The sequence below is a fragment of the Pseudorasbora parva genome, chromosome 5 (assembly GCF_024679245.1).
Source record: "Pseudorasbora parva isolate DD20220531a chromosome 5, ASM2467924v1, whole genome shotgun sequence".
NCBI lineage: Eukaryota > Metazoa > Chordata > Actinopteri > Cypriniformes > Gobionidae > Pseudorasbora > Pseudorasbora parva.
Window position 1 is genome coordinate 27,364,123 of NC_090176.1, and position 10,963 is coordinate 27,375,085.

At 41.7% G+C, this 10,963-nt stretch overlaps 1 protein-coding gene across 1 annotated transcript; it reads right to left on the minus strand.

Annotated features, from left to right (window-relative positions):
- Positions 1-5,007: 5,007 nt before the first annotated feature.
- Positions 5,008-5,856, minus strand: LOC137075314 (gamma-crystallin M2-like). The gene is made up of 3 exons (XM_067443706.1): positions 5,845-5,856; positions 5,505-5,747; positions 5,008-5,280 (listed from the first exon to the last, which is right to left on the minus strand). Exons 1-3 carry the CDS (start codon positions 5,854-5,856, stop codon positions 5,008-5,010), a joined length of 528 nt encoding a protein of 175 aa, XP_067299807.1.
- Between the last annotated feature and the right edge of the window lie 5,107 nt (positions 5,857-10,963).

The following is a 10,963-nucleotide window of genomic DNA, read 5'->3' on the forward strand; positions in this document are numbered from 1 at the left end:
CCTTCAACCCAAAGCTTCATTCTATAATTTCAGACCTAGCAGTGCTAGATGACGAAACAATCTCTTACTTCATCAAACAAAGCAAGACGGATCAAATGAAAAAAGGGCAATCCATTTACATTTTCAACCTTCCATCACCAATCCAGCCGTATCAATCCATTTTAGCCAACCTACATTTCAGAAGTTTGCAGACTAAACTTTATCTGAACCACTCTTCACAGACAATGCTAACCGCCCTGTCACACGTTTCTGGTTCCAAAAACACCTCAAGTCTATACTGATTCTATCCGGCATCTCGGCAGACAACCTTTCTAGCCATTCATTCCGCATAGGTGCAGCAACCACAACTGCTCAAAAATGTCTCTCCCAGCACCAGATCCAAAAACTTGGTCGCTGGTCGTCAGAGGCTTTCAAGAGCTACATCCGCTCCAATCGCTCCCACATCACAGAAGCCCAACAGACCCTCATCAGCTAAAATTGTTTCAGCTTCAGCTTGTTTCCATACACTCAATCCTACAGGATCACCACATCCACTCCAATTCAACATCACCAAATTCACTAAATGAATCAATAATATTCACTGCCGTAGCAGCATCTCTCCAGTCACTCCCGCAGGAACCCACCTCAAATTTTTCACTGCAGCAGTGTTATCTCCTCCGCTCTAACAGAAGCTCAGGATTCTCCATCCAGCTGGCTCTCACTGCCACAGCAGTGTTATCTCCTCCGCTCTAACAGAAGCTCAGGATTCTCCATCCAGCTGGCTGTCACTGCCGCAGCAGTGTTATCTCCTCCGCTCTAACAGAAGCTCAGGATTCTCCATCCAGCTGGCTCTCACTGCCGCAGCAGTGTTATCTCCTCCGCTCTAACAGAAGCTCAAGATCCTCCATCCAGCTGGCTGTCACTGCCGCAGCAGTATCTCCTCCGCTCTAACAGAAGCTCAGGATTCTCCATCCAGCTGGCTGTCACTGCCGCAGCAGTTATCTCCTCCGCTCTAACAGAAGCTCAAGATTCCCCATCCAGCTGGCTTTCACTGCCGCAGCAATGTTATCTCCTCCGCTCTAACAAAAGCTCAGGATTCTCCATCCAGCTGGCTCTCACTGCCGCAGCAGTATCTCCCCCGCTCTAACAGAAGCTCAGGATTCTCCATCCAGCTGGCTGTCACTGCCGCAGCAGTTATCTCCTCCGCTCTAACAAAAGTTCAGGATTCTCCATCCAGCTGGCTCTCACTGCCGCAGCAGTGTTATCTCCTCCGCTCTAACAGAAGCTCAAGATCCTCCATCCAGCTGGCTGTCACTGCCGCAGCAGTATCTCCCCCGCTCTAACAGAAGCTCAGGATTCTCCATCCAGCTGGCTCTCACTGCCGCAGCAGTGTTATCTCCTCCGCTCTAACAGAAGCTCAAGATCCTCCATCCAGCTGGCTGTCACTGCCGCAGCAGTATCTCCCCCGCTCTAACAGAAGCTCAGGATTCTCCATCCAGCTGGCTCTCACTGCCGCAGCAGTGTTATCTCCTCCGCTCTAACAAAAGTTCAGGATTCTCCATCCAGCTGGCTGTCACTGCCGCAGCAGTGTTATCTCCTCCGCTCTAACAGAAGCTCAGGATTCCCCATCCAGCTGGCTTTCACTGCCGCAGCAGTGTTATCTCCTCCGCTCTAACAAAAGCTCAGGATTCTCCATCCAGCTGGCTCTCACTGCCGCAGCAGTATCTCCTCTGCTCTAACAAAAGTTCAGGATTCTCCATCCAGCTGGCTCTCACTGCCGCAGCAGTGTTATCTCCTCCGCTCTAACAAAGTTCAGGATTCTCCATCCAGCTGGCTCTCACTGCCGCAGCAGTGTTATCTCCTCCGCTCTAACAGAAGCTCAGGATTCTCCATCCAGCTGGCTCTCACTGCCGCAGCAGTGTTATCTCCTCCGCTCCAATAGAAGCTCATTATTCCCCATCCAGCTGGCTCTCACTGCCGCAGCAGTGTTATCTCCTTCGCTCCATTAGAAGCTCAGTATTCCCCATCCAGCTGGATCTCACTGCCGCAGCAGTGTTATCTCCTTCGCTCCAATAGAAGCTCAGCATTCCCCATCTAGCTGGCTCTCACTGCCGCAGCAGTATCTCCTCCGTTCTTACAGAAGCTAAGCTTTTACATCCAGCTGGTTTTCACTGCCGCAGCAGTGTTATCTCCTCCACTCCAATAGAAGCTCAGAATTCCCCATCCAGCTGGCTCTCACTGCCGCAGCAGTATCTCCTCCTTTCTAACATAAGCTAAGCTTTTCCATCCAGCTAATTCTCACTGCCGCAGCAGTGTTATCTCATTCGCTCCAGCAGAAGCCCAGTTTCTCCAACCGACTTTACTGCAAAACAGTGTCATCTCCTCCGCTCCAACAGAAGCCAGTTCCTCCACCCAAAGGCCTCCACTGCCACAGCAGTGATACCGCCTCAGCTCCCACAAGAGTTCCGTTTTTCCATTCAACTTGCTTGTACTGCCGCAGCAGTGATTTCTCCATATTTCCGCAGGAGTGTCAGTTCTAAGTCCAACCCGGCTCACTGGTTTCGAAAAACAAGTTAAAATGGCTCGTCTCCACGGCTGCAGCAGTATCGACAACTCAGCTCTCGCAAAGCCCGATAATCCATTCAAACTCGTTTCAATACCACAGCAATGTCGTCATCTCCATTCCCACAGGAGCCCAATCATCCGTGCAAATTGTTCGTTTGGATAGTTGGAAAGCAAGTTGAAACGTCTCGTATCCTCTGCCGCAGCAGTTATAGTCAATTTCGCTCCCGCAAGAGCTCTGATACGTCTTTTCAAAACCTGTTTCACTGTCTCAGCAGTCTCACCTTCTCCACCCCACAGGAGCCCAATTCTCTGTACAACTGGGTCTTCGGATAGTTTGGAAAGCAGATTTAAAAGGGCTCATCTCCACTGCCACAGCAGTATCACCAACCTCACTCCCGCAGGAGTTCTGTTCCTCCATCCAAACTTGTCCCACCCCCACAGCAGTGTCATCTTCTCAACTCCTACAGGAGCCTAATTCTTTGTACAGCCAGCTCATTGGATACGTTTGAAAGTATGCTGAAACAGCTTGTCTCCACTGCCACAGCACTGCTATCTCCTCTCGCCTACACGCAACCACCCCAGCTGACTACCAACGAGGTTCACCTTTCTGATATCACGACCATACAAACCTCAGACAATAATGAACAAGATCTCCCGATCCAGTGACTATCCCCCCCTTCGATTGGCACAGCACCAGTTCATGCTCTGCAACTTTTGGGGGGCATCAACATCATTTACTGGCTGCTGTCCTATGCTAGTAGCAATTTTTTGGGGGAGTACTCTGGGTTCGGGCCAAATACCGAGCTCGGAGCCCTCTCCTCGGACAGCACGCCAAATACGCATACCATTTATTCTATCTGAATTATTTGTAAGTGTGAACTCGTGAAATGATGTTTCTTAAAAAACTAAGTTCGGGAGAAGCACGTTCAAATGATCTACCTAATCATGATGTCATTCCAACCAGCTGTCAACAATCAGTAATCAACATGTCTACCAATCAGCTCAAGTGGAGGATCACATAAATACCCAGTCAACTCACCAACGTTCCTTGACAAAGTTTGCAGCATCCCTCCACCACCCCTTCTACCTCACACGCACCTGGTTAACTTTCCTAACCAGAAATACGGGGGGAGTACTCTGGGTTCGGGCCAAATACCGAGCTCGGAGCCCTCTCCTCGGACAGCACGCCAAATACGCATACCATTTATTCTATCTGAATTATTTGTAAGTGTGAACTCGTGAAATACATTCAACAACTGAGGATCACTTTGAATGATATGCCAATGACTTTTGATAATCCTCCTGATGTCATTACTCAATGGACTAAATGTGGATTTAAAAACGCATGAGTAGCTTTTTTTGCTTTTATCTACGCTCAAGTTACCTTCTTCACGTTCTCGTAGACTACTTTTTTTTTTTACTTAAATTATTTTAGCAAATGGCTGCAATATAACAAAAAGTGAAACATTTAAGGTTGACATTTAAGTCTGAATACTTTCCGTACCCACTATTGAAGCATGTGTTGAAGTTAGTGTATAAGAATATGTATATTAAGTGTATATGTAGATGTATACTGTATGTATATTGAAGCAGCAGTGGATTTCAGAATCCACCTTTCAATGCTAAATAATAATTTGTGCATCACCTGAGGGTTTTTTTCATACACAAAATACAGAAATCTCTCGTCTCAGGGGGACATGAGGGAAGGGTAAGCACAGTCATTTGAATAAACTACTGGGTTTACACTTAAGTGCCCCCCCCCCCCACACACACACAACTGTTTTTTGTTTTTGTTGACTGAACAAGCAAATATTAAACTCAGTTTTCACAAGCTGTTTTCAAACCACCTTTGTGGATTCAAATCAGCTTTTGTTAATGCATCTTAGATTTTTCTTGTTATGTTATGTTAATGCTGTTGTCTGTCACATTCTTTATGTAAAATCTATTACTTAAGTCTTGAAATCTATTGGTTTAAAGTCTATTGCTAAAGTCTGGTGTTGCCAACCCCTGTAAAGAGTGTTATTTTCAATTTTCTGTTTCTAAGTTAATTTACACTGGTATTTCAGTTCTCAGCCAAAACAGACAGGTCAGGATAAAAAAAAAAAAGGTAGAAATTCGTAGAAATTTCAGTTCAGTTAGAACCAAATGCATATTTGTATTGATGATTGTGATTTTATTATTTTATATGGAAATGTTAATGTTTGACTCCTATCCAATTTTCCACATTTTAAAAAAGGTTGGGCTAGTTAAATTATTCGGGCTAGTTAAATTAATTTTGGGCTACCAAAATCCCAAGAGATGAGAATTTAGTCAGAAGGGCTACCAGAGATTTTGAAATTTTGCCAGCCCTGCATGGTTGTAGACTGCTCATAGAAATATTGCCATTTAATGACTTTTCAAGACAGTGTTGTAGAATAATTATTTTATTAACAATTTAAGAAATGCTAGAAAAATACTAGAAAACTAGTACCAAGAGTCCATGATACGCCTCATGCTCATGAATCTCATGCCACCCATATTGCTGAAGCTCCTGTACTCTCCAGGCCTGAAGTACCACATCCTGCCTCTGTAGTGGGGCTGCTCATACATGAGCCAGTGGCCGTCCATCACATGACAAGACTGGCAGTGAGACATGCGGTAACGGTCCATGATGCTGTCACAGTCATCCATCATCTCATACATCTGACCCATGAAGTTCTCCCTCTCGTAGATCCTCATTCTGTAGGATCCCCTGTACTATAGTGGAAAAGAACTTAGTTATGTTTACAGTGTAGTGAACCTCTCTGAAAGTGTTGTCTTTTTGAGATTTTAACATTTTCCTTGATTGTAACATTTTCCTCTTTCCTCCATTTTCCTCTAACATTTCCCCCAAAAAATGTAATCGGCTCTATGCTTTGTGTAATATTATTTTAGTTTATTAAAAATAGCTTATTAGGAATAAAAATATTTATGGAGCTCACCATGGGGATCATACGGCAGGACCTGATGCAGTTGCTCATTCCAAACATAGACATGTAATCAGCGTACTCGCCCCTCCTGAAGAAATACCCATTTCCCATGTAGTTGGGATTATCATACATCATCCAGCATCCGCTCTCCACTCTGCAAGAGTGACAGCGGCTCAGGTAGGAGGAGAAGTCTCCACAGTCGCTCATACACTCATAAGAGCGACCCTGGAAGTTCCTGTCCTCGTAGAAGATGACCTGAAAACACAAAGTACATATTTATGAATTTTCACTTTATATAACTTTATATCAAAGTAATTTGGTGAAACTATGAAATGGATGCTGGAATGTTTACCTTGCCCATCATGGTTGCGCTGGCTGATCCTCAGTAGTTCCAGAAAGGAGAAGCTGAAGCTGATTTTGCTTGTTGACTGACTGCTGTCACCCCCCCTATATACTAGACCAAGACTAAAGACTACACAGCACCTATTGTTAGGCAATTCCTGACTGTGCATGTTGGAAAAGAGGCCATTCAAGCTTGGCATACTAGATCTTACTACTCACATTCATCACTCTTTCTGAAGAATTTCTGAAGTTTAATTATGAAGCACTATACTAACACAATAATTGAGGTTTTAAGTACTTTACTAATTGTATTTTTTTTTTTTTTTTTTTTTTTACTTGAGGACTACTGCAATAATTTAGTTTTTACTCATTTACATATTCAAGGAAGGAATGATATTGCTTACAGTTTCATTTTGGAAATTAGAAGTATAACAAATATTTTGCACGTCATAATGACTAAAAAGATGACTTCATGTTTAAAGGCCCACTGAAATCAAAATTGAAGTTTCGAAGCTTTTAGTATGACTGTGTTAGCCTTAAAGTTATGAATAAGCTGGTGTGTTCTAAAACAATGACAAAATTAGCATTTAGAAGATATAAGCTGTAAGAAATTGATTCGGATCAAATAACTCAAAGGGGTATTGAATTACAGTGAAAGGAACCATGATACATATAAAAGGATTCAAAATATTGAGTACATTATCAATCTTGAATCGGGATATTACCCGTTGCAACGGCAATAATATCAATTTTATGTTCACTGTTTGTGAGCTTAGGTAACACAATCGATCAGTTTGAGGCAGTGACTTATAAACACCAAAGACACTTGTATAGATGAAAAAGGTAAACAAAAGTTTATTGGACTATTCTAAACACACACAAACTAACAAAACACACATTCATTCAGTTACTGGGAGAGGGATGTTTGTTAATGGAAAGGAGTGAAGCCCCAATGATTTCTTAACCACAACCTGAGAATCAATATACTAGCAGGTCAACCTTAGTTTGCACACTTAGATACGATTTTTACCAGTTCAGCCAGAATGAAGAGTCATGTACTTGCGTTTGAATGCTCCGACGAGCATGGGTTCCTCTTAGCACGGTGTTGTTCGGCTGGTGGTCAGTTGTTGTGGTCAAAGGGACAAATAGTTGGTTTTGCGGGGTGAAAAGCCGGATCCTGGATTGCGTTCGCTGGTTGCTACGCGACGGGCATCTCTGTGGCGCTACTGCACGGTCTCCAGGAAGTTTTCTACGGCGAGGTTCAGACAGAGTTTTGGAGTGGTGATGAAGAGCTCTGGGTAGCTCGGAGGATGCTGCGTTCAGGCAGGAAAGACCCGCACAATCAAAGCAGAAGTCACTGCAAAACCATGGCAGTTAGTAAAGCGCGAAGCAAAACAAAAAGCAAAGATATCTCGTTGCCCGGAAGATTTAAACGGGCCCCAAGGTCCCTCCTTGGGGGTGTCTCCGGCCAATGAGATATTGTTGTGGGTGGGTGTCTTGCCCACTTGTCCTGTTCATGTATATCATTAGTGTAATGTCTGATTAAACACTTTTAAGGACCCAACTTTCTATTGTGATCACAGTACATTTTACACATTTACCTTGCATCAAAATGATGAGAATCATTTATCCATCACATAGACATCAAACAGCTTGCTATTCCCATGATGGGAGTAGGAAATAGTAAAGATTCATATGTAATACATGTCTCGCGTATAGAGAAACTCTACAAGTTACATGAAAGTATACATAATTCCTTAGTATATGTTTAAGTCGCTGTTGGGTGGATTAATTCATGTTATTGAATCTATGGTTTAAGTTTACTCCTCATGTCTACATTGGTGTGAGGTCTTTGGGTAATGTTCAAAGAGCCTTTGGAATGCGCGGGTCAAGAAAGGAGGGGGGACGACAAGGTATCCTGGATGGTGTCAGGGTTGATTTCGAGCCTTCGAAAAGCTCTTAGCAGCTCTGTGTCCCGATAACGATTTGAATTTATGCCTGTCGGTAATAAATGAGTTCCTTCTTCGTGAGGTTCTATTCGCTGTTATGCTTGTAGAACAAAGAGGAAACACGTCATGTGACTCATCTTGTCCTTGTGCTGGTTTTGAGATAACTCAGATAAAGGGGGAGAGATGTTGTCTTTGGGCCAGTTGGGGCATCCTTGATTGGTTTTAAGATCGGTTTAGGTTTCAGAGAGGGGGTCTCTGGAATGCTTTGTTATGTCGACTCACTGCTGGAATATACATATTCCTACAAAGCATTCAAAACGTACAGTCTCTCACTTCCGTTAAAACGAATCACAGATTTTGATGACTTCATCGCAGACTTCACTTTCTCATCAAATCTAAAGCCCACCCCCTACACTGCTGAAGCTGCTGCTGAAATCGGTCAGTTACACATTTACTGATTTCTACATGGTGAAAGGCACATAGCATACTATATAAGCGATAGGAAACGATTCAGTGCAAATATGCTTTCAGTTGAAGCAAATGAAGTCTGGTTTCACATTAGTTTCACACACTGCGGCAGTGCGAACACACCCACACACCAACACATTGAATAATGTGACGCGTTTCAAGGCACTTCAGTGGGCCTTTAAAGGGTAAGTTCACCCAAAAATGAAATTGATGTCATTAATGACTTACCCTAATGTAATTTCATACCTGTAAGATCTCGGTTCATCTTCAGAACACAGTTTAAAATATTTTATATTTAGTCCGAGAGCTTATGCAAGTGTATGCACACTACTGTCCATGTCCGGAAAGGGAATAAAAACATCATCAAAGTAGTCCATATGTGACATCAGTTAGTTAGTTAGAATCTCTTGAAGCATCGAAAATACATTTTGGTCCATTTGGCATTCAGCATTGTCTTCTCTTCCTTGTTTGTTTTCAATCCTCAAATAAAGATTCAAACAGTTGTGAATCAGTGTATTGATTCATGAAATCACGTGACACTGGAGATCCGAATCATTGATCGATTTACTGATTCATAACCAATCTTTATTTGAGGATTGAGCACAAACAAGGAATAGAAGACAATGCTGAATGAAGTCATAGTTTTTGTAATTTTTTGACCAGAATGTATTTTCGATGCTTCAAGAGATTCTAACTAACTAACTGATGTCACATATGGACTACTTTGATGACTTTTTTATTAGCTTTCTGGACATGGACAGTATAGTGTGCATACGCTCTCGTACTAAATATAAATTATCTTAAACTGTGTTCTGAAGTTGAACGGCGGTCTTACGGGTGTGGAACGACATTAGGGTGAGTCATTAATGACATCAGTTTCATTTTTGGGTGAACTAGCCCTTTAATACAAGTTAAATACAAGCTGCTCTATAGACTTTTAGCAGAGAATAAAATGTGTATATTTTTCTTGTTTTGTTTGTGAAATAGATTGTGTTTTCAGTAATGTAAATTAGTTTTAAGTTGTATTGTCTTCTAAAATGTCTTTGAGGTGGGGTTTATTTTTTAAATTATTGTTCTTGGAGTTTGTTTCTAATAAAAATTGCATTACTAGCCACATCCTGTCCTGGCCTGCCCTGCCCCTCATATTGTTGTAGAGGGATTTGATGCAACTGTTTATTTTATTTTTAGCATAGTTAATTTGAATGTATCCTAATTTTCATTTTATTCATCTGAATATCATAAAAACTAAATGAGATTAGGATTAGTCTGTAAAATCATAGCACTGTATAGTAGGGCTGCCCCTTAATAGGCGACGAGAAGAGGCTTAGTTGACCAAAATTGTATTAGTCAGATAGTCGCAGAAAAGAAAAGAAAAGAAAAGAAAAGAAAAGAAAAAAAGAAAAATCAACTCCATAGGACGGGGTGATGTCATGCAGACCATAAGAGACAGGCCGTTAAGGGCAGGTCCTTGTGGTAATTACAGTATGTCTTGCAGTAAATCCAAATGTTCGCCTATTATCCATCAACATTCATCATAGAAACTTTACTTGGCAGCTTACTCTAATGTTAAAGGGTTAGTTCACCCCAAAATGAAATTGATGTCATTAATGACTCACCCTAATGTCGTTCCACACCCGTAAGATATTCGTTCATCATTGGAACACAGTTTAAGATATTTTATATTTTAGTCCCAGAGCATAATGCAGTCAATGCCCACTTCACTGTCCACGTCCAGAAAGCTAATAAAAACATCTTCAAAGTAGTCCATATGTGACATCAGTTGGTTTGATTAGAGTCTCTTGAAGCATCGAAAATACATTTTGGTCCAAAAATATAAAAAACTACGATTTTATTCAGCATTGTCTTCTCCTCCATGTGCCTCCAAAAAGAATCAAATGGTTAATGAATTAGTGAATCGATCAATGATCCGGGTCGCCAATGTCACGTGATTTCAGCAGTTTGGCACTTCAGAACTGCTGAAATCACGTGACATTGGCGACCCGGATCATTGATCAATTCACTGATTCATTAACCGTTTGATTCTTTTTGGAGGCACATGGAGGAGAAGACAATGCTGAATAAAATCGTAGTTTTTGATATTTTTGGACCAAAATGTATTTTCGATGCTTCAAGAGACTAATCAACCAACTGATGTCACATATGGACTACTTTGATGATGTTTTTATTAGCTTTCTGGACATGGACAGTGAAGTGGGCATTGACTGCATTAAGCTCTGGGACTAAAATATAAAATATCTTAAACTGTGTTCCAATGATGAACGAATATCTTACGGGTGTGGAACGACATTAGAGTGAGTTATTAATGACATCAATTTCATTTTTGGGTGAACTAACCCTTTAAAGCTACACTGTGTGATATTTTCCCCTATCTAGTGGTGAAAAGGTATATGACCATTCAGTGAATAATAGTTTCTGTTCCTCTCAATTTCGATTTCGTTTCAACTCCTACTGTGGCCGATTTAGTCATGGCTTCCAGTTCGACCTCTTCGGTGAGTGTTGCTTCAAGTGATGAGGTTACTTTTGAAAACTATTATAATTTGCAGTTATTTAATTTGCCAAATGATCTATGATCAAATTAATCTATGTAAAATGAATAATAGTTTTACGTTTTCGTTATTTTTTACCATTTCATTGCTAACATCAGCTATCAGGTTCCCAGACGAATGCAAGCTAATCTTAGTAAAGTAACTT

Excerpts from the sequence above, each read along its gene's own strand:
- LOC137075314 (XM_067443706.1), bottom strand. Across the intron at positions 5,281-5,504 it reads CCTGCCGTATGATCCCCATG|TACAGGGGATCCTACAGAAT; the intron begins GTGAGCTCCATA and ends TTTCCACTATAG.